Source organism: Oreochromis niloticus, linkage group LG3 (assembly GCF_001858045.2).
Source record: "Oreochromis niloticus isolate F11D_XX linkage group LG3, O_niloticus_UMD_NMBU, whole genome shotgun sequence".
In the NCBI taxonomy this organism is placed as follows: Eukaryota; Metazoa; Chordata; class Actinopteri; order Cichliformes; family Cichlidae; genus Oreochromis; species Oreochromis niloticus.
Window position 1 is genome coordinate 16541367 of NC_031967.2, and position 22552 is coordinate 16563918.

The following is a 22552-nucleotide window of genomic DNA, read 5'->3' on the forward strand; positions in this document are numbered from 1 at the left end:
TCATGTTTCAAATTCATAAGTCAAAAAGTATGTTGTCCACCTAAGTGGACATGTAACAAACTCTCTGAAAAGTACATGTTTAAAAAAAGATGTAGTTCAAAAATAATTTTTCATGTCTAAAGATTAATAAAAATGCTTAAGTTTGTCATAATTCGTGCATCAAAGGGTTAAAGGAGGAAACAAAACAAACTTACAGTTTCTTCACACACACACACACACACACACACACACACACCAACAACAAGCTCCACCTGGACACTAAACACGGACAAACAGGTGAGCTGCTTAGTGGAAGGAGGCAAGACTCCACCTGAAACAGGAGAGGTGGGAGGGCCAGATTTTCAGATGAGTTTCTGACTGTTTAACGTTGTGATATCAGATTTACACTGTAAACCCAGATTTTGTTTCTAGTTAAACTTCTGAGTGATCATTACTTATACTGTTATGTTTTGTAAAAACCTGCTATCATTACTAAACAACATTAGTTAATTGTACTTTTTAGCTGAAATAGTAAGTGCCACTAATCCGGTTTAGTAGAATTAACTTGGTGTGTTTAGTTTTATAACAAAGGGGAGGGGCCTAATTCAAAACTTCACTGGGCGCCCCACAAGGCCTCTGCAACGGATTCAACGCGGACTCTGCGGGAGGGAAGAAAGCAGACTGTTGCCGACATTTTCTCAGCAGCATTGAACGCCTTGAACGGTTAGTATGTAAAATAAGTAGTATAAATATCTTTGTTGGAACATGCAACACCAAAAAGCTTGGAGGTATTTTTTGACGCTGTCACTTACTGTACGGTTTAAACTTGGTGCATATCGGTAATATATAGGCTACTTATTGCTAGCTAGAGTCCATCTATTATTGTCAGCAGAATAATAAAGTTAGATTTAGTCAGTTTAATTTGTCAACCACAATTACTTTGATATATAGGGTAACATAAGTTTATATTTGCTGAATCAACGATTTAGAACACTATGATGACCCAGGTCAGAAACTCAGAACACGATGTCTTAGAGAAATGATTAACATTAAAAAAATGTAACAACGTTAAAAAACAACATTGTTAGACAAACTTTCTTGTGGCCTTCTGAAGTGTTCTTTAATTTTTCACAACTCTGCTTGGCTTGTTATCAACTTTTACACATACTGCCACCTTTCATTTTTAACATAAAAGGTCTTAAAAAGACTAACTAACCTGTAGGAACTCTGTTCTCGTTCTCCCTCACTCTCTCTTACCTATTTACGTGCCAGTTTTATGGTAACACATATATTTTGGTTCTATTACTTTTTTGTGTTATACAGCAATATTATTTTGGTCTGATAGTTTTCTTGTTTTATGTTTTACAGATCCTTGTGTTGTGAAGATGCTGTGGAAGTGTAAGTATTGTGAGTTTATGTGTGAGAAAAGGGGTTACCTTTTAAAACATTACCGGTTAAAACACGGAAACTATGGAAGAACAGCCCCATTTCCCTGCTTACACCAAGAATGTGTGTGCACATTCAACTCCATGAATGCACTCAAGGTTCACTTAGCAAAGATCCACCAAAAAACCCAGGTTCCACAGCCAATATATACTGCACAAGTAACCTTTCAGTGTCAGTCATGTGACTTTTCTGCACCCTGCACAGAAGCAGTCTTCCTCACTCACTTGCGCAGTACACATTTGAAGGTAAATCACAGAGTCCAGTGTCCATTTAATGGCTGCAACTTTCACACCAGTGTGTATTCTACATTTAATGCACACAGAAGTAAAGAGCACAGAACACTCGACTGGAGGATGTTCAGGCCGGAAATTGTTGCTGGTAATGTAACTAATGAAATGGCACAAGAATATCACGAGCCTCCCAATGACACCTCCGAATCGGAAGACAATGAGGACTCTACCAATGAAGATCTTCATGATTTAGAAAAACAGCTGGAGCACAATCTTGCTGCTCTTTTTTTAAAGATGCAAACAGTGCTACACATTCCAGAAAATACAGTACAAGAAGTTATAAAACAGCTGCTACAGATTTGTGAACTAGCCCAGCCACTGCTGCATAATGCAGTCAAGGAAATTCTCAAACCACATACAAATGTGGAAGATTCTGTTGTGGAAGAATTAGTAAGGGCTGCTGAAAAGGGTAATGTAATGATGAAATTCTGTGGCAAGAATGGCCCCTTATCAACTACAAAAAGGAGAGCAGCATATGTGAATAAAAACTTTACAGAGGTTAAACCAGTAGAGTACCTTATTGAAAGAGGAAAAAAATGTAGTGCTGTATATGTACCTTTGCATCCAATGCTACAGAAGATGTTGAGTAGGGCAGACATTTTGGATAAAGCTCTTTCCATCCAAAAGCATGTGCAACATGAGTACAGTTCATACAGAGATGGTACATACTGTAATGAAAATGACCTCCTTAAAGGGGATGAATTCAAAATCGCTGTTGGACTATATACAGATGATTTTGAAGTGTCCAACCCTTTGGGAACATCTAGAAAGAAACACAAAATGAGTGCAGTGTATTGGGTGATAGCTAATGTCCCATCAAAGTACAGATCCACACTCCACTCCATCCAGCTTGCTGTCTTGTGTAAAGCCTCTTATGTGAAAGAATTTGGCTATGCAAAAATTCTCCACCCACTCATTCAAGATCTAGCTTCTTTGGAGCAACATGGTGTCTATGTTGAGAAGTTGGGAGAATGTGTTAAAGGGACAGTTGTATATGTGGCTGCAGATAACCTGGCTGCTCATTCTCTGGCAGGATTCTTCGAAAGCTTTACGGTGGACAGATTCTGCAGGTTCTGCATGGCAACAAGGGACGAGATGCAAGCCAAAGAGGTAAATTCAGGTGCTTTTGAACCCCGCACTATTGATGCTCACAATCAGCAGGTGCAGGAGGTAAAGCAGGATCCTACTAAGGCAAAACAATATGGTGTTAAAGGAGAGTGTGTACTGACTGATGGTCTGGAGCATTTTCACGTTGTCCATGGGTATCCCCCGACATCCTCCATGACCTTTTGGAAGGGATTGTTCCTGTTGAGCTATCACTCTGCATTTCAAACATGATTTCTAAAAATATTTTACCATAGACACACTGAACTATGCTATAAAAGCTTTTGAATATGCCTTTGATGACAAAACTGACCAGCCTCAGCCAATTTCCCACAGCTTCTCTACCAAAGGGACCATTGGTGGCAATGGCCATGAGAACTGGGCTCTACTTAGGCTGCTCCCACTTATCATTGGCCATAAAGTCCCTGAGGGAGACGATGCATGGAACATTTTACTGCTCCTAAAAGAGATTGTTGAGTTGGCTGTTGCAACAAAGCACACTGAAGAGTCAGTACATTTCCTTGACTGCAAAGTGTCAGAACACAGAGAATTGTTGCAAACAACATTCCCAGATTTTAGATTACGGCCAAAACATCACTACCTCGAGCATTACCCCGAGCTGATCAAAGCATTTGGTCCCCTTTCAGACGTTTGGACAATGCGATTTGAGGGGAAACACAAATTCTTCAAACGGGTCATACGTAATGCCCACAACTTCAAAAATGTAGCTCTGACATTGGCTGTTAAGCATCAGAAAATGATGGCTTACTATTTGGACACAAGTTCATTTTCAGGCCATCAGTTGAAATGGACAAGGTCACTACAGCATCAATCAGATCTTATCCTGAGGATGTCCAACAGGTTTTCTGCCGGAAAGTTCCTCAGCTCACATCAGTGCTTGTTGCATCATCAGTCTCTGTAGATGGAGTTACATATCGTTCTGGCATGATAGTCTCTGTTGGTTCATGCGCTGGGCTACCTTCATTTAGGCAGATCAAACAGATAGTGGCACTCAACACCGAGATCCTGTTTATTTGTAATGAGATGACTGCTTGGTACCACGAGCATCTGAGGTCTTTTGAACTCATCTGTGACAGCAGGAACCCTCTCTGTGTGTGGTGCAGCTGAAAGATCTAAATGATGTGTTCCCTCTTCCAGCATACACATATGGTCAACATTTAGTAGTGACCCTCAAGCGTCATATTATATGCTAAAAAGCAAAAGTGTGGTTTCTGCAATCAGTCTAGACTGTAAGGTTTTTGTCTAATTTTAGAGCTCATGATGAAATATATAATAATACAGTCTGAGAAGGGTTTTATATTTTTTCATAAATGTCTGACTATTTTAGTAAATGTTTTTCTTGTACATTTGAGTAGGGGGCTTCTATAGAAATAGACTAAAAAATGGAATTACCACTTAAATCTCAGGATAAATCATAATTTTCTTATCTTACATAGAACACCAAGACAAACAACAAAGTCATGTACCACACAGACACAAGCAACACCAACAAAAACAACACACATTTATTGGATGTACAACTTCAATCTCATGGACATCCATAGTTTTTTCCCCCTCTGGATAGTACTCATAACTTGTTTCTGTGTTGGTGATAGTTCAGCTTGTTCAGTGTTTTCCAAAGCCCAGTATGATGCTCTCAAATATTTTGACTTGAAATCATAAACACTTCTATCATTTAAGTTATCTTAATTATTTTCATAGTGATGTTTCTTCTGAAGGAAAAAAAAGTGTACTGAATTTAGGCAACAAATGCATTAATCAACTATTTTTGTGATGCACATAGTGATTGTTTAGCCGTTAAATTCCTTTTTTATATGTAAAGTTATATTCTAATTGTTGTTTCTATTTCCAAGATGACTGCAAACCAGAAAATGACCATGAGAGTCATTCTAACAGAGGCAGATATAAGGAAAGTCATCCTACATTCAAGGCCTTCTACAGTAAAAGACTTGATAACCAAGCTTCGAGAGTCACTGGGACTTCAATACAACTTCAGTCTCCAATTCCAAGACCCTGAATTCAATAATGAACTATGTAATCTAACAGATCTTCAAGAACTTCCAGAAAAACCAACCATTAAAGTCCTGCCTGTCTTTGACCTGGTGCCTGTCTCATCTGATGACGTCTTTAGCGACACAAGTACTGCAGATACAGAGATACTCTCACATTCACCTCAGGATCGACGTGAACCATGGCCAGAATTTTTTGACATTCCAACATTTTCTGTTGATGTGGAGTATAGACTGAGGCAAGCAGATTTGCTGTTTATGAGTGAAGGAACACACCTTAAGGTCTCAAAAGAGCTGAAACATGAGATACTAGAGAGACTGGCAGAAAGCATGTATAGCTACACAGCATACCCAACTGCTGCTCAGTTTGAAAGTGTTGCAACAGCACTGATAAACAAACACCCCTGTCTCCAGGAGCGAGGCTCTGTCACTCGCTGTTGTGGTTGGAAAATAGTCTAAAGCATAAAATGGGAAATTATAGAACAAAGCGCAGGCAATCAGGATGCCTTGATGTTGCAGTAAATGCCGGTAAGCGGGGAAGGCATTCATCAGATGGACAACCAGCAAACAAGCGGATAAAAAAGGCAAAGAAAGGTGAAATCAACTACTTGCCCAACTTTCCGGATGGATTTGATCAAGCTGCCCTGGAAGAGGCCCGTAAGGACTTGGCTGATGAAATGCAGAAGAGAACCCCAAATGGACTTCTTGTAAAACAAAAGATGGATCAGACTTTTGCTTTGAGAAGAAAAGAGGTTGTGGACTCTGAACCCCCATAAACATGATGGTGAAACGCTGGCCTGCCCTCTTCACAGAAGATCAGGTATGTTCACAAAGCAAAGATAACTAATAACTATCTGTGTTTTATATAATGTGCCTAGATGTCGATTTCTTTTGACCCCTTTAAGGAAAACATGGATGACTTTAATGTGGAGCATGTCGTTTATACATAGAAACATCAAAACTTAAAATTCCACAAAAATGACATTCATGGCTGTTTCTCCAGCTCTACTTTGCAGATGGCTTGTCTTGTACAGGTTGGTTATGTTAAGTGCTTTTTTTTACTCTCTCTCTCTTTCTGTATTTTTCAGGTGTTCATGGAGTTCAGCAGGATTGTGGGCAAGAACCTCAAGCAGGAATTTTATGAGAACATCGATCGGCACAGTCCTCGTTTCCTTGAGTTATTTCGTTCCAAGAGAGGGAATGTTGGACAGTTGTTGACTCAGATTTCACAACAGACCAATGTAAGTTCATACAAATTATGTTTAGTATTGTTCTTTACAGGTTTTACAAACATCATAGTCCCAGTCTATAGTTTGTGTAATTCAGTTTATTGTTGATCAGTAGCTTTCTTACTGATAAGTTATTTTGTTTTATTTTAGTCGTCTAATGTGTTATTCTGTTTCATTCCCAAAGACTACTGACCCAACTGCAATCCGGACACAGGTGCTCAGAGGGCTTCCAATCATCCTGGGGGACAATCCTTCAACCTTCTTCAAAGCAGGCTTTGTAAGTACACTCTTGTGTTCTTTTAGCCAAACGTCTCCTGGCACAGCTTCACCCACATGCAAGGTGCACAGAGAAGGTCAAGAGTTGATTGGACAGACGCCTGCAGTAAATAAAACGCTTTGAGGTTATAGGAAACAATAATCAACCTGGAAATGCACAAAATATATTTGGAAAAAAGAACAAAAGAAAAATAATATGAAAAATAAAATATCAAAAGGAATGCAAAGAAAGAATGTCTAAGTATAAAAGGAAGTAATTAACACAATTAGAATGGAATTAGAACCGGATCAAGTCTGAAAAATCACTTATACTGATCCAGTTCAAATTGCTTTGACCCAATTAAATTGAAGGTACCACCCCTACATTTTGATTGGTGTATCGACGTTCCTTCCTATATTATGCTGCATATTTAAACGCTGGTTGGTTGGTTGTTGTTTTTTGTTTCAATAACCCTGTCAATCTACTTATGAAGATTGTTTTATAGCACTTCCAAGTGTTCCCGAAGCCTCTATTCCACTCTTTTCTTTTACATTTCACTATGACACTCTCATGGTATCATGATTGAAGTTTATTTTTGTAACGAGTATTCTAATGATTATGTACTTTTGTTTTACAAGGAATCAGATGCTGATTTTTTCCGTGACCTTGACATCGGGATTCTTCTCACTGAGCGTGAAGAGGCTGTGCTCACATCTGCCCAGCATCCAAGTCCAACCTTGTTGAAAATTATCATTGAGGGAGAAGTCGTGATGGAAAACATCCAAGATCTGCCTAAAGCAATGTGCATTCTGTTTGGACTCACGTATGCACTCCATCTTAACTATCCTAAAAGTATGAAGCTGACCTTTCTGTTCATCCAACAGATTTTGCTCTCATTAGGCCACACTGACCTAAAGCCAAAGATACAATCTTTGAAAAATCAGCTTACAATGTAAAGTGATGTCATCTCTACTGTGACATGTTTGTTTTTTTTCCTCACCTTTTTGGTTCTGTAAAACAGCCCAACAAAAAGGCACAAAACGCAGAAACAGACACATTCAGCACCCAGTCAGAACAGTCCCATACAACACCTACAAACAAAAAACACTACACATAAACTTCTATACACACAAACACACACACACACACACTTAGATGCTTTAGAAGTGAGCAGAAGCATGTGACGTGAAAGTAAAAATTGAAGAGTTGTACCTGAAAGACAGACATTGTTTAAGTTGTTGCATCATAAGTCTTTGTAGATGGAGTTGGATATTGTTCTAATTAGAAAGTCTTTGTTAGTATGTCTGTTGACCTGCCTTAATGTAGGCAGATGGTGCAGATCCTGTTTGTAACAGGGAATTTTTGGGAATTCTGTTTTTTGTTGGTTGTTACATTCACCTACCACACAACACACACACATTCAACTACCACACAAACACACACACATTCAACTACCACACAAACACACACACATTCAACTACCACACAAACACACACACATTCAACTACCACACAGACAAATTAACATTGGCTTTGTTGTGGCTTTTTCTTAAAAATAAAATGCATTGGAGCATTTGAAGATTTTGTTTTTTTTCCTATCCAACTTCATTGTAACAATGTTTTTTATAATTCATAAAAAAGTTATTTTGTTAGAGGAAAATACAATCTAATTTTTTTAGTAAGTACCAGTAACAAGTAATATCTTGTTATTCAATAATTCTGACTACACAAAAAAATATGAATATGAAAATTCATGTTATATTAATACAGCTAAAAGTATTTAGTTTCAGCTTGTGTAAAAACGTAGTATTCCATGTTAATAAAACTAAAAATATTTAGTTTTAGCTTGTGTAAAAACTTAACATTCCATGTTAGTTAAACTAAACCTATTTAGTTTCAGCTTGTGTAAAAACGTAGTATTCCATGTTAATAAAACTAAAAATATTTAGTTTCAGCTTGTGTAAAAACTTATGATTCCAAGTTGGTCAAACTAAACCTATTTAGTTTCAGCTTGTGTAAAAACTTAACATTCCATGTTAGTTAAACTAAACGTATTTAGTTTCAGCTTGTGTAAAAACTAAAGTGGTATAAGGCAACGGGTTTCCTCGCAATTTGCGAGTAAAGTCAACTAATTCGGGTTAAGAGTGTAGTCTTTTCTCATTTCTGTTTTCGACTGAGCAGATTTAGCTTTTATTAAAATAATGAAATGAGTTTGTTTCTTTTTCTAACTTCGTAATTATCAGTGAAGTGCCCAGAAAAATACCTCAGTGTGAAAATCAACACAGCTTGGTACTGATATAAGAACCTCGTTTTTATGGCCACCATTTAAAATGACGCAAACAGTTTCTAAAATCTGAAGAGCAGCTGCCTCTACAGATGTTTTACTGTTGCTCCTGAATTCAGCAAATGGTGAAACTGTCCACTCTAAGATACATGACTACACTACAGACTGATGATCCACACACATACATACGTATATACATACGTACATACACATACATATACATATATATATTTCTTTTCAATTTGTGTTTTTAATTCGGTTTAGTTTCAGTTAGTTCGCTTGTTTTAGTTTAGATGTTGTTTTTAATTTATTATGTATTTTTACGATCTACATCAGAGGATAGTCTGATTTAGATTAATGCAGACTCTATAATAAAACATGAACTCTTGAAAGCAGTGACTCACGGTCTTAGAGACATGCAAAGTCTAAATAAATCTGTCTATCAATGAATACGTTTTTCCATTTGTTTTTGTTTTTTTTAGTCAAACTAAAAAACACTAACGGGACATTTCGTATTAAATGTTTAGTTTGGACTTTTCTAAGTTCACAAAATCATTTCATTGATCATCATCAATAATTTAGTTTTAATTTGTGTGTGTAGTTTTTTTAGTTTTAGTTCTGAGTTAAGTTTTAGTCAAGTACTTTTGTGTGTTTTGTAACACTTCTTCCTGTTGGAGTAGAGCCAATAACTTGTGGCGCAGTATTTTTAAGCTCGACATGTTGAATTTCTATCTAATCTAATCTATCTATACAAAATATTCATTTTACAAAGTACGGTCTCCGTCTCCTACTGTTATATTCTGTGAACATAAACACCCGGAGCTCAGAGTTTCTCCGATCGAGCCGTATTCAGTGTGTCTGGTCTGATTCACAGACTCCGATCACACACACTAACAGAAAATGGCGGACACACTCGGCCTCATCAGAAAAGATTACACACTGACTTTAATGGAGAAAACACACACAGTTTGTTGTGTGAAGAAATCCAACATGAGCTGAACAAACAGTAAAGTTCCTAAAGACAAACTGTTAAAGGAGGAAACAAAGCAAACTTACAGTTTCTTCACACCAACAACAAGCTCCACTCCACACCTGGACACTGAACAAGGACACACAGGTGAGCTGCTTCCTGGAAGGAGGCGGGACTCCACCTGAAACTCAGCACAGGTGGGAGGAGAGAGGAGGCAAACTCAGCCAGATTTTCAGATCAGTTTATGATTGTTTAACTTGTGTTGAAAGATTGAAAGTGGACTGAACTTGTCTCTTTTCTGTTGTTTTTTTTTTTTTCACTGAGCAGGTTCAGTTTTTATTTAAATATATTTTTAACAATATTTACAGCTCACTGTGGAAGCACTCAAAGTGTTATTAACTACATGGACTCGCATGGAAAACTATAGGTGAAACTTGAAAAATTAGGATATCATTCAAAAGTTAATTCAGTTTAGAAAATTAACTCAAAAGGTGAAACTAATATATGATATAGACTCACCACTTTTAAAGTGATGTATTTCAAGCCTTTATTTCTTATAATTTTGATGATTATGGCTTACAGCTTATGAAAACCCCAAATCTCATAAAATTAGAATATTGCAAAAAGGTTCAATATTTTAGGCTCAAAGTGTCACACTCTAATCAGCTAATTAATCCAAAACACCTGCAAAGGGTTCCTGAGCCTTTAAATCAGGGGTGGGCAATCTCAGTCCACGAGGGCCGGTGTCCCTGCAGGTTTTAGATCTCACCTTGGGTCAACACTCCTGAATCACATGATTAGTTCATTACCAGGCCTCTGGAGAGGTACAAGACATGTTGAGGAGCTAATTTAGCCATTTAAATCAGTAATCATTTTAAATCAGCTGTGTTGGTTCGAGGACACATCTGAAACCTGCAGGGACACCGGCCCTCGTGGACTGAGATTGCCCACCCCTGCTTTAAATGGTCTCTCAGTCGGGTACAGTAGGAATGACAATCATGGGGAAGACTGCTGACATGACAGTTGTGCAGAAAACCATCATTGACACCCTCCATAAGGAGGTAAATTCACCCTGATTCCTGTGAGTTTAAGACCGTTGAAATAAATGTGTGTTTGTTTTCAGCTACAAAGCAAAGACCTCGAATTATTTCACACAAGGACACATGTATGGCCTGACTGTCAGCTAGTCCTTTCTATGGTAAAATTATGAGCCTCTGTCTCTACTCCTGAATGAAATTCAAGTTTATACCTACAAGTATGCAAGTGCAAGCCTGTACTTGGTATTGAGAAACACATGAGCTGCTACCAGGAATGAGTCAGAGCTCCACCTCTAAATGTGAGGAGAGGAGAGCAGGCAGGTTTTCATAATAAGAGGACATGTTGAAAAGTCTTGGAGCCAAACACATAAAGACAAAGAGCATGAAGCAGCAGTTTTAACAACATGTGAACAATGAATGAACATGCGATGAACAAAGGCCATCTTTACTCCAGCTCATGATTCAAAAACAACAAAAACACCATCAAACACTTTCAGAACAAAAGTGTCTGAAGCAGAAAAAAAATCTTTAATGAAGAAAAATCACATGAATGAAGAGCTCCACTAACAACTTTTAACAACTTTTTAAGTTGTGTACAAATGCATTGTTTTACTGCCTGTGTACAAACTGATCTTTGTGTCTCACTTCAAACTTGATTTAATAGCAGCGTGTGTGTGTGTGTGTGTGTGTGTGTGTGTCACATTCATGTGTTCACTCCAGAAATATGCTGTGTGGCTGCTCAGACTCACTCTAAGTCAGAGTAAAGTTCACATGCTGCTGTTTGAAACATGAAACCTTGTTGTATCTGTCAGTGTAAAAACACTGGCCACTGGGAGCTGAGCTGTGTCACATTTACAGAATCTTGTTCTCAGGAATCTGGAGTGAACTTATTCATAACAGCAAGTATATATACTTTAACTTGCTGTGCTTGGTATTTAAAAAAACCCAAAGTGAGATGTTACCTGGAAGGAGGCCTCTACGTCTGTATGGAGGCAGATTTTCACAATAAGAAAACCCACATAAGGATGGAGGACTGAATGCTCTGCTTTTCTAAAATAGAATATGGCAGGAAAAGCTCTAATAAGTCCAACTGGGAAACCAGGGAAAGACCCCACTAAGACCACATGTTATAGGCATATAGTTCCAACTTCTCTTCTAGGGAAAGTCATGGAAAGAATATCAGTGGACAGACAGATGTACAGCAGATTTCTAAAGGTGCTGTATGTGAAAATCTCACCAGGCATCAGTAACAACCCATCTGATCCACACACGCAAAGAAATCAAACCACAGATGTCCACAAATTAAGGTGAATAATAGCAAATGACACAGGGAGAAAAAGTGTTGAACACATGAAGAAAGAGAGGAGCTAAAAGGCACAGAGAGTCATGACACCTGCTGAAATCTATCAGTAATTAGAAAACAAGTATGTTTCAGTTCCAACTGATGGCTGATAAAAATGTGTCATTACCAGTGTGTTACATCTCATGGTGGGTAAAACCATGAAGTCTCTCAGATCTTTATGACCTTCTTGTTGCAAATCATACATAATCATACATTGGTTAGAGAAGAATTTCTAAACCACTAAATGTTCAAGTGAGCACTGTTGGGGCCAAAATCCAGAATAGTAAAGAAAATCATTTCACCATAAACTGACCATGACCAGGTGGTCCCCACAAATTATGACTATGATGATTTTATTAGACAGGATTTAAGAGGAGGGACAAAAGACACAGGGTCTGGTCTGTTTTTATGTGGGCAGAGTGACCAGCTCATAGTAAATACAAGTCTACAGGCATCATTACAAGTAAATGTTTGATAAAAATACGTTTAAATAATATTTCTTTCAAAGACCGAACTCAGGTCATATTCAGTGTGTTTAGTCTGATTCCCACATTGTGATCACAAACAGGCTAACAAACAGCAGGAGCAGCTGAGTTCATTAAACTGGACACCGAAATATTTCTCTCCTTTCTTCCTGTTTCATTTGCATTAAATTTGCATTTGATTTCCATGTGTGTGTCTCTGTGTTCAGATGAGACTTCTTGCCTTTTTTGACTCTCCTGTACTGCTGACCACAGTTTGTCATGACTTTTAAATTTTTGACTTTTAAACATCTCAGAGATTATTTTCCTGCTCAAACATAAAAACAGGAAAATATTGTAACGTTCTCAAAAACCAGACGTTTTTGATCTCAGTTTGTCCGTTTATTAGCACAGGCAAACGGGCCGTTAACTCCGGGGAGAGAGCTCTCGTACAACCCCTCCCTTCCAGCCCCGTACAGTCACACCCAACAACAAGGACCCCCCCCCCCCCCCCCGCCCCTTCCTGCACAACCAAACATGTAACTTAAAGAAACAACAGCGTGCAGAGAAAACCAACCTGACTGTAACACAACATTTAACCATCGTTACAATATGAACAGAATGTAAGAACTTAAGTCATCTTTAACTCATTTACAAGCTGATGTTAAAAAAAAATCACATTATTAAACTAATAATCAGACCTTTCTTCAACTACAAAATAAATGTTATCAATGATTTGTAGAAACAAAAGAAATCAGATCAGTTTAACATTTTCATAGATCCTGATCACTGTGCAGAGTTTACTGGCTTTGTAATAATAGATCCCTGTCCGTGTTTTTTTTATTAGACTTCCCCAGCTACATGTTTGACTTCAAACTGGTCAGAAGGGTTTTGAGTAAAGCTTAAAGCTTACTTGATGACATGAAGCCTTGTTGCTGCTGTGATGAGTGTGAACAGCACAGCTCAGCTCTGACAAAGCCACACTATACCTTTCATTTGGAATATGAAAAATGTAAACATTTACAGTGAGTTTCTCTGTTTTCAGTCTATAGATCCAGTCACACTTTCTACCTTCACCTTTGGAGTAAAGACTGAGAGCAGAGCTGAAACCAACCATCCAATCAGTGAGCAGCATCAACACCTGAGCTTCATTCAAATGTGGTGACAGGGTGGAGTTATTTGCTCCACAGCTGGATACTAAACACGGTAGTGATGTGTCTCTCACCCTCTCTCTCTCTCTCTCTCTTGCATGTTTTTTCCCCTTCACTCCGCACGCAAGCCTTGTGCTTTGCGCTGGGAAGAGGGGGGAGGGGCGGTAGTTACACTCTACAGGAACAGAGCGGGAGGGAGAGAGAGAGAAAGAGAGCCAGGGATAACAATGCCACATTAGAAAGGTATAGTAATCATCCACAACTATTTTCAGTTGCATATGATAAAGGATTCATTAAGTTTATTCATGCAGGTCCATATGACAGAGAATCTTGTTTTTGTTTTCATATTTTAATTTATATTTAATTGTGGTTTGCAGTGTTTTGTGTTGTTTCATTTTAAATTTGTTTAAAAAAAAAAGCTGAAAATTTAAATAGTTAAAAGTTGAACTGTGAATAGTTGGTTTTTGTATTATATGATTATTTATTATATTTTATGTGGAGTGAATAAATAAAAGTATATTTACGGTGGCCCCTAGAGACAAAGCACATACAAACTCCAAAACACATAAAAACTCAGAAGCACACAAAAACTCAAAACACGTACAAAAGACAACAGAAGTGCTCCAGGATGCTCGGCGCAGTGTTGAGCTTTTGTTACCTAGTGGCTACACAAGCCAGCAAGTACCAACGACCGGATTTGGTGTGTGGTAGTAACAGGTAAATGAACATTTGTTTTTTAAATTATTTGAATATATATGAGTGCTTGATGCTCAGCGTTTACGTGAAGCCACAGCTCAGTAAACCTTCCGGTTTCGCTCTGTCCTCTACGACAACAAGTGCAAAACCTTACTTTGTGAACAATATCAGTTTAACGGTTGTTGTTTGTTTTTTTTAACTCGTTAGAGGTTAATTTCTCCAGCTTACCGATGACAAAGTTTTAGTCCGCCTGCTCTGTTCGGCTGTAGAAGCAAGAGACTGAAAACTTGGGAGCTGGCACTAAGGAGGGACAAGAGCTGCCTAGAGCTTCACCAATTGGCTGACATGTGAGGAGTGGAGTAAAACAATAGGCTCTCATCAGAGCTCATCAACCCTCTGAGAAAACTTAACCCTTGTTTAACCAGAACAAATATATAAATCTGTGGCCCTTTTTTGTTTAAATAAATATATTGATCTAGTTTCACTTTCAATAAACAGGGACAGTAAGAACAGAAACAATGAACATTAAATGTTTTTCTTTTTCTTCTCTTTGTTTAAGATGATTTTAGGAACTGGGTTACACACTGTAAGTACACAGAGAGATAATGAGGTGATGAGGAACAGCTGGGACAAATCAGACCTAACAAGACAAGGGGAAACAAAACTAGACACACTAGTCGTGTCCAAATTCATGGGCTGCATCCTCCTGAGGACCCGGCCTTCACGGTCTACGTGGGCCGGGTCCTCAGGAGGTCGGGTAGGCCGGAAGTAAACGGCAGTGAAATTGGACGGTCTAGCCTTCTCGAGCTACTCCCGCCCTTAATTCAGAGTATTTCCGGTTGTCAGTGCCACAGCGCGAAAAGCGACAATGGACCCCGAAATCTTGCTCCGTTTTTTATGTACATTTTTAATTATCGACGAGCTAAAAAAACTGTGTCGCCATCGTCATCGCCGGCATCTTTTGCACTCCAGGTTCATCAGAGAAAATCATATCCAGGTAAAACTATTAATCTAGACGCATTTACTTAGCTAGTTTTATGGATAATTTCAGTGACTGAATGATGGCGGTCATTCAAAATATATGAACAAAATCTCTTAGAAAATGTTCTTCTCTAAGTTTAAATTTATTTTCAATTATTCATATGATCCTGTTACTTATTTGTGTACATAAAATTGCAGTAAAATTGTCAGAAAGCTGAAAACAGGGTTATTTTGGAGTTCACAAAAAAGCTTAGCTACGCAGATGAAATGTATAAAATGTTTTTTCTCAGTGTTAGTCTATTTTACTCAAGCTTAGCAATGAGAATAATGCTTTGATGTCATAAAATAAATGAAGTCATACCTTTCTATTAAAACTGTTTATGCTGTTCTCCACCTTTTCCTTAACCAGACAAGGCCATTGTACTGCAGGATTAACCAAAGTGTACCAGTCCTGGACCATTTTTTTAGCCAGGAGGATCCAAGGCCTGATTTTCGGCTAAGCAGGGAGTCTCTGGCAGTGTTGCTAAATCTCCTGAACCAGGATCGGCGGCATGGATGGGGTGCCACAATTGAGATCCTGGTGTTTCTTTTCTGGTTGGCAAGTGGAGCATCCTACAGGGTGGTCTCAAGAGTGTTTGGGATGCCTCGTTCTACTGTCCACTACATCGTCCACCGAGTCACAAAAGAGGTGTTGGCCATTCGCTACCAGGTCATCCACCTTCCAACAACCCCAGAGAACCTGGAGGTAGTGTCCCGTGGGTTTGCAGGGCTGGCACGCCACAGAGCCTTTATGAAAGCGGTGGGTGCAATCGACGGCTGCCACACACGCATCAAGTGTCCAAGTGGCCCTGATGGTCAGTGCTATAGGAACAGAAAACTGTTTCCATCCATCATCTTGCAGGCTGTTTGTGACCATCGGGGGCGCTTGTGACCATCGGGCCGCTTCATCGACACATAGGTGGGCTGGCCTGGGTCGGTGCATGATTCCAGGGTGCTCCGCCACAGCCCACTGTACAGTCAGTCAGTCTACCCTCCTCCAAGGCATTTCATCCTCGCAGATGGAGGGTACCCATGCCTCCAGCATCCACTCCCCTCATCACACCCTACAAGAGGCCAGTCCAAGGTGTGGGAGCCCAGCGCTTTAACAGCCATCATTCCAGGGCACGCTCCATAATAGAGCGTGCTTTTGGGATGATGAAGAACCGGTTCAGGGCCATCTTCCTGCAAGCGCTGGAGGTGCACCACACCTATGTACCTCATGTAAGTGACCACCCAATGTCAAATTAAGTGTGTGTGTGTGTGTGTGTGTGTGTGTGTGTATGTATGTATGTGTGTGTATATATATATATATATATATATATATATATATATATATATATATATATATATATATATATATATATATATATATACATATGTATGTGTGTGTATGTGTATATGTGTGTGTGATTGTGTGAACATAAGTCAACATACTTTAAATGTAATTTCTTTTCCTTTTCCAGCAGTCTCAGTTCCCCCAGCTTTCACTGCAATCCTCAAAGCCCTTCTGGACACATTGGGAAACCTCTTCCTTACTGCCACTGTAACAAACAAAAGTCACAGTTCTATTACTTTTATCAGAGTTAAAATAAAAATATGATTTATGTTAGCTGGCTTCATTTAGCAAACAGATATTTCTGTTTATATAGATACAGATATTAATACAGATATATTTTACGTCTATCCAGTTCACATTACAGTAATGCTAACACCCCTTTTGGTCGTCTCTCCTTACCCTCCAGCATTCATAAATCTGTTGACCTTCTTTGTCTGAGACCAACCACTACAATGCATCATCACCTATTTGTATTGGTAACTTACTTTACAACCTATTTTAATGGTTGCAAAGTAAGTTACTTGTGCTGTATGCAATTTTAGATACACAGAAAGTCTTCACTTACTATATATGGCTGTCATAGTGTCCTTATGAAGGGCAGTTCTTCACTTTGCGCCGATGTCCGTTTTGCTCTGTCCTATAAAAAGCATGAACATTTGAGTGTTTGACTAGTTTTAGATTTCCTAAAATCTGATATTTGTACAACTAAACATTTGAACTACAATGATATGCTATTGAGAGATACTTTTATGGGTACTTTTTGGTAAAGAAACTGGTGACAGAGTTGTAGGCTTTTTAGAATACTATTAGCTAACCATTTGAACTGACTTTCAAAGCTGTTTACCTTTTAAATTGCTGTGGATCAAAACCTCCAGTGGGAAGGCAGCCATTAGAAGAACACGCACCATTGAACCTGAAAATAACAAAAACAAACAAAAAACAGAACAATATATAAGAGTCAGGCAGAGTAATAAATCTCTTCTGAAGCAATATAGTTCATTTTGGGTGAAAAACAAAACATTCCTCTAAAATATATATACTGACATCAGCAATCAACATCATGATTGTAATTATTTCCTTTTTAGTACATCTACTGCTGTGTGCATGTGTCAAGCACTACGACTGTATCTATGCATATAAATTCACCATATATATCCTGCAAAAATGTCTTGTTATGGTCAAAAAAGGCCAACAAACAAAGGCATTCAATCAGAGGTGAGAAATTAATTGGGAATATCAATTATAGGTGAACTATTCTTTACCTACTAGCAATCAAGCTTATTTAACTAAGAAGCTTGAGATATTTGAATGTAAAATAAAATAAATAAATAATATTAAAATAATATGATGTAATATAAATGCACAACTTACATTAAGGAAATCTGCATTTGTATCCACAGGCTAAAAGTAAAACAGTAAATGTGTTAGTAATAGTACAGGTATTTGTAAAAAAAAAAAAAAAAAAAAAAGAGGCAGTAACTGTGACTCTTCTAGTGGGATGCTAAATGCAGAGATTTATATTTACAGTATAATACTGCATGTACAGGTAGCTGTGTTGTGAACTGTAACTGAATATTAGAGAATCTCAGAGAAATTAAATGTATTTATTTTTTGAATTTATCAATCATAAAACCGTCTGTTTTGAAGGCCTGTTACGATAACAACTTTTTGTTGGTCGGTATATTGACCAATAAACAATTGCAACAAGTTATGTCATTGTCATTTTAAGACCATTTTATGTCTTTGAATGTATAATCATAATATAACACCATAATAATGCAAGATCTACACACTTTCAATTGACAAACCAACATCTAATTCTAAAAATATTTAGATCATGGAAATTAGGTATCAAAATATTAGATACCATAAAAACTTGAATAAACAGTAAATTTTCTAACAAATAGAAAACAATGTTATTTAATGTTATTGTGTTGTTATTATTATATTTTATTTTTGTAAATATAATGTCAGATATATTGCATCATCAACAATTATTGAGGTCATGTACATGTATTGTGTGTTAAGTCGATATATCGATTATTGTGATAGGCTTACTGTTTTGGTATCATAACAAGCTTGTCAAACATGCATGACCACTAAGCAATGTCTAAGCAGTAGTACTGGTCTGAATGACAACAAACATAACTAGTGTTTTGGAAAATCTGTTAGAAAACAGTTATTTCAATAATTATGATTAGCATGTGACACAGACACTGCATAAAAAACTACAACAACAAATACTTACTTTAGGAGGATGGGGGAGGGCAGCATGAGGTTGAGACTTTGACATCTGTAAGAAACAAATTCATGTATTACAAACAAGTCACTTAAAAATACATTAATGTGGCAGACTGTTCCCTGTTCAGATGCAGTGTATAAGTACAATCAGGGCTGTCACAACAATGGGGTGGGGCAAAGTGGCTGCAACCCTAGGTACAATGTGCAGGTATATATAATTACATATAATATATGTGAATAAAGCAAGAATCTGTTTAGGTTAGTCACTGTGCTGACTGATGCTTGCTAGGTTTATATGATTGCAAACTGCACAAAAACAACAACAGCAACAACATTAATGACAATGACAAACAAAATTACTTACATTTATGTAAATCTCACATCAGGAAGATCTGCATTCGATTTCATGGGCTGAAACAAATAGGCAGAAACATTACTGCTAAAAAAACAAAAAACAAAAACTCTAAAAAGCCTAAAAATGACTTAAAAAGCAAGGAAATGTGGAACATTGTAATTAGCGAACATTAATAAGGAGACTGAAAAGATTCGGCATGAGCCCCCGCATCCTCAGGACCTTCTATCGCTGTGCCATTGAGAGCATCCTCACCGGATGCATCACCACCTGGTATGGCAACAGCACCGCTTACAACCGCAAAGCTCTCCAGAGAGTAGTGCGGTGTGCTGAACGGATAATTGGAGGTGAGCTTCCCTCCCTCCAAGACATCTACAGGAAGCGGTGCCTGAGGAAAGCGGGGAGGATCATCAAGGACTCCAGTCACCCCAGCCATAAACTCTTCAGACTACTTCCATCAGGAAGGAGGTTCTGCAGCATCCGGTCCCGAACCAGCAGACTGAGAGACAGCTTTTTCCACCAGGCCATCAGACTGCTGAACACGTCATAGACACCTCACCCTCACTACTGGAACTTCAACATTATGCACTCCATACTGTACATTAATGCCACTGTTTTGCACATACCAACCTCTGTATATTTTATATTTTATATATCTTATTTTATTGTTTACTCTATTTCATTTGTAAAACATGTATATACACACTCACACACACACACACACACACACACACACACACACACACACACACGTAGAAAAACATATTTAGTACACACATTCAGTAATGTATATACCTTTATATATGGTACATATATTTATTACTTTTTAGATTAACCATTTTTATATTTTGCTTGTTGCACGTTATTGTATTTTGCACAACTCTGTTGCTTGTGAAGCTTGCACACAAGAATTTCACTCGCATGTACTGTACCAGTGTACCTGCACATGTGACGTGACAATAAAGGTGATTTGATTTGATTTGATTTGATTTGATAAAGCATAACTGTGCTTTGTTTCTAACCTAAGTAAGTACTCTGTAGCCAGAAGGAGAGGTGGGATTTCTGTGAAAGCCAAATTAAATGTGAATAGGTTTTGATAGTTATTGTATATAACAAGTGTAAACAGTTTTATTTGTATTTTTTCCCTTTCTGAGAAGGCAGAATAATAAGAAAAGGCAAAAGTACGTCACAATATAATTAATTAAGTTACATATTTTGATTACCAAATTATGGAAGCGTGGAGCTGCCACCCAGGCAAAAGAAAAATAGAGCTATATCACGTTATAACGTGAAAAGTATATTGTTCTAACATTATGCTTTTCATGTTTGTATAATATAATATCACGTTATTACAATATACATAATTATCACGTTCACACAATATTGTACGGACGTGATAATTATGTACATTGTTCGTACAATGTTGTTCAAACATGTTGTTCAAACATGAAAAGTATATTGTATAAACATGATAGTATATTGTTAGAACGATAAACTTTTCACGTTATAACGTGATATACTTATATTTCTCTTTTGCCTGGGTGGCAGCTCTACGCTTCCGTGCCAAATAAGCGAGAATAAAGTAATATTATATGAGAAAAGGCACCTGCTAGCTTGATGATGGAGGCTTCATAGACCGGCCACCCGCCTTTTGGCTCCTTGTTCTTGTTCTTGTTCTTTGGCACCATCCTGGCAGGCCACGAATCAAAACAAGGTTGCTACGAACCATTCTGAAACGTAGCTCAAAAGAAAATGACGGTATAGAGACAGATTGTGTCCAGATGCAAAGAGACGGTACTTGATTGTTGAAATGTGGACCCGTATGAAATATAGCCGTGGAGTAGAAACCCTGAAGACCAAACCGCTATTGACTTAGCATGATCTACTCTCGTACCTTGTCTGTGGAGTCAGCGCATACACGGCGCACCAATTTTGCAATTATAAATCTCTGGAGGCGCACATCCAATTCACCAAGGACTGGGTACAAGATTTGGCTATTTTTAAGCCTCCACGTTGTGAGTACGCCGTCATTCAAGCAAAGGTAAGTCAGCTTGAGTACTGCGAGTAAAATGCGTTTGATTCCCCCCGAACATTCAAATTAGTGCAAGCATAAATTCATTCATGAGTGGGAAATTACAGTGAGAACATGTGGAGGCTGTTAGAGGGATAACATAGTGAGTTCAGTGCACTGATGTGACATTGTCCTGAAGGATTTAGTTATTCTTTATGGTTAAAGAAATTGCCCTAATTAATTCATATTTATTATAAATAATCCTAATTACACATCTTGCTTCCTTGTTGTGTCCTGTGTCACTAAAATACATTCTGATTAGTTTATACATGATAATGACTCAAATCTTTATCATATTCTGTCATAGGTTTCTAAAAAGAAACAGGCAGATTTAGAATATAACATGCAGCGTTCTATAGATGGATACATAAAAACACTTTATTTGTTACATTTATGATAAATGGATTTGAAAGTAGATAAAACACATTTGTGTCGGCCTTGGCTTATTAAAGCTCTTGTCTTTAAATGAACTTTGTCTGTGTGTGTTTCAGGTGCTGCACTCTTAAAGACTGAATTGCAGCATTGCAGCCACAGGTCACTGTGAGCATCACAGGGAAGGTCGAAGCCGCCCACTGCACCTGTATGGCCGGAGTCGTGGAGACCTGCAGCCATGTCGCTGCTCTTTTGTTTAATGTAGAAGCAACAGTGTTGATCTGTGGCAGAAGGACTTTTACAGATGAACCTGCATACTGGGTTTTGCCTGGTAATATGACCAAGACACAGCCAAAGATAGACTTCTCCTCTTCAGCTGCCCAAAAAAAGGTTCTTGATCAAAACATAAACAGACCGTTCGTTGTGACAGGTAAAAGAAGCCGTCCTCAGAAAAGAAAAGTTCCACCTGCTACTGTGGAGGAGTTGGATCAACTGATGGGACAATATTTTTCCAAGCATAGTTCTGTTCTGAATAACCCATAATGTTTTAATTTAGGCGGCCATGTAAATACTTTGCATTTACTGAATATGTACTTACTAAGTACCACTGTTCAAAAGTTGAATAAAGAAACAAAGAAATGTTTGCCTATTTTTAATTAAAAGCACTTTGTAGAACATCAAATCAGTTACAATGTAGAATCAATGTTATGTATAGTTTACAAATGACAAAATAAGATAAGATAAGACTTTATTGATCCCACGACGGGGAAATTTTTGCGTCACCTCAGCTCAGGTACAGATGTCGGAAAGAAATACAAAAATACAAATAAGTACAATCAATGAAAAAAGTAAGATAATACACTATACACAATGGTAGCACACACA

General features: G+C 37.9%; 3 protein-coding genes and 1 long non-coding RNA gene across 5 annotated transcripts; 3 read left to right on the forward strand and 1 right to left on the reverse strand.

Moving 5' to 3' along the window:
• The first annotated feature begins 388 nt into the window (after positions 1-388).
• Positions 389-5308, forward strand: LOC109197043 (uncharacterized). Its single transcript, XM_019352066.2, has 4 exons — positions 389-702; positions 1348-1377; positions 2722-2825; positions 4694-5308. The coding sequence occupies exons 2-4, from the start codon at positions 1365-1367 to the stop codon at positions 5306-5308; spliced, it is 732 nt and encodes a 243-aa protein (XP_019207611.1). The 5' UTR covers positions 389-702; positions 1348-1364.
• Positions 5300-7909, forward strand: LOC109201618 (uncharacterized). The gene is made up of 4 exons (XM_019357392.2): positions 5300-5669; positions 5938-6090; positions 6263-6355; positions 6973-7909. The coding sequence occupies exons 1-4, from the start codon at positions 5628-5630 to the stop codon at positions 7288-7290; spliced, it is 606 nt and encodes a 201-aa protein (XP_019212937.1). The 5' UTR covers positions 5300-5627; the 3' UTR covers positions 7291-7909.
• A 7133-nt stretch (positions 7910-15042) lies between these two features.
• LOC109201616 (uncharacterized) lies at positions 15043-16343 on the forward strand. Of its 2 annotated transcripts, XM_025905575.1 has the most exons (3): positions 15043-15272; positions 15666-16055; positions 16158-16343. In XM_025905575.1, exons 1-3 carry the CDS (start codon positions 15144-15146, stop codon positions 16185-16187), a joined length of 549 nt encoding a protein of 182 aa, XP_025761360.1. In that variant the 5' UTR covers positions 15043-15143; the 3' UTR covers positions 16188-16343. The 2 variants fall into 2 exon arrangements, with proteins under 2 accessions (XP_025761360.1, XP_019212935.1); XM_019357390.2 differs by having other exon boundaries at positions 15666-16343.
• A 418-nt stretch (positions 16344-16761) lies between these two features.
• LOC109201622 (uncharacterized) lies at positions 16762-20886 on the reverse strand. Its single transcript, XR_002061676.2, has 6 exons — positions 20831-20886; positions 19237-19283; positions 18880-18924; positions 18003-18032; positions 17197-17544; positions 16762-16836 (listed from the first exon to the last, which is right to left on the reverse strand). It is a non-coding gene; the product is annotated as an uncharacterized LOC109201622 (long non-coding RNA).
• Positions 20887-22552: the final 1666 nt, after the last annotated feature.

Coding starts and splice junctions, on each gene's coding strand:
- LOC109197043 (XM_019352066.2), top strand. Junction 2,826..4,693: donor ACGAGATGCAAGCCAAAGAG/GTAAATTCAGGT, acceptor TCTATTTCCAAG/ATGACTGCAAACCAGAAAAT.
- LOC109201618 (XM_019357392.2), top strand. CDS start 5,628: ATGATGGTGAAACGCTGGCCTGCCCTCTTCACAGAAGATCAG. Junction 5,670..5,937: donor CCCTCTTCACAGAAGATCAG/GTATGTTCACAA, acceptor TGTATTTTTCAG/GTGTTCATGGAGTTCAGCAG. Junction 6,356..6,972: donor CCTTCTTCAAAGCAGGCTTT/GTAAGTACACTC, acceptor TTGTTTTACAAG/GAATCAGATGCTGATTTTTT.
- LOC109201616 (XM_019357390.2), top strand. CDS start 15,144: ATGGACCCCGAAATCTTGCTCCGTTTTTTATGTACATTTTTAATTATC. Junction 15,273..15,665: donor TCAGAGAAAATCATATCCAG/GTAAAACTATTA, acceptor TTCCTTAACCAG/ACAAGGCCATTGTACTGCAG.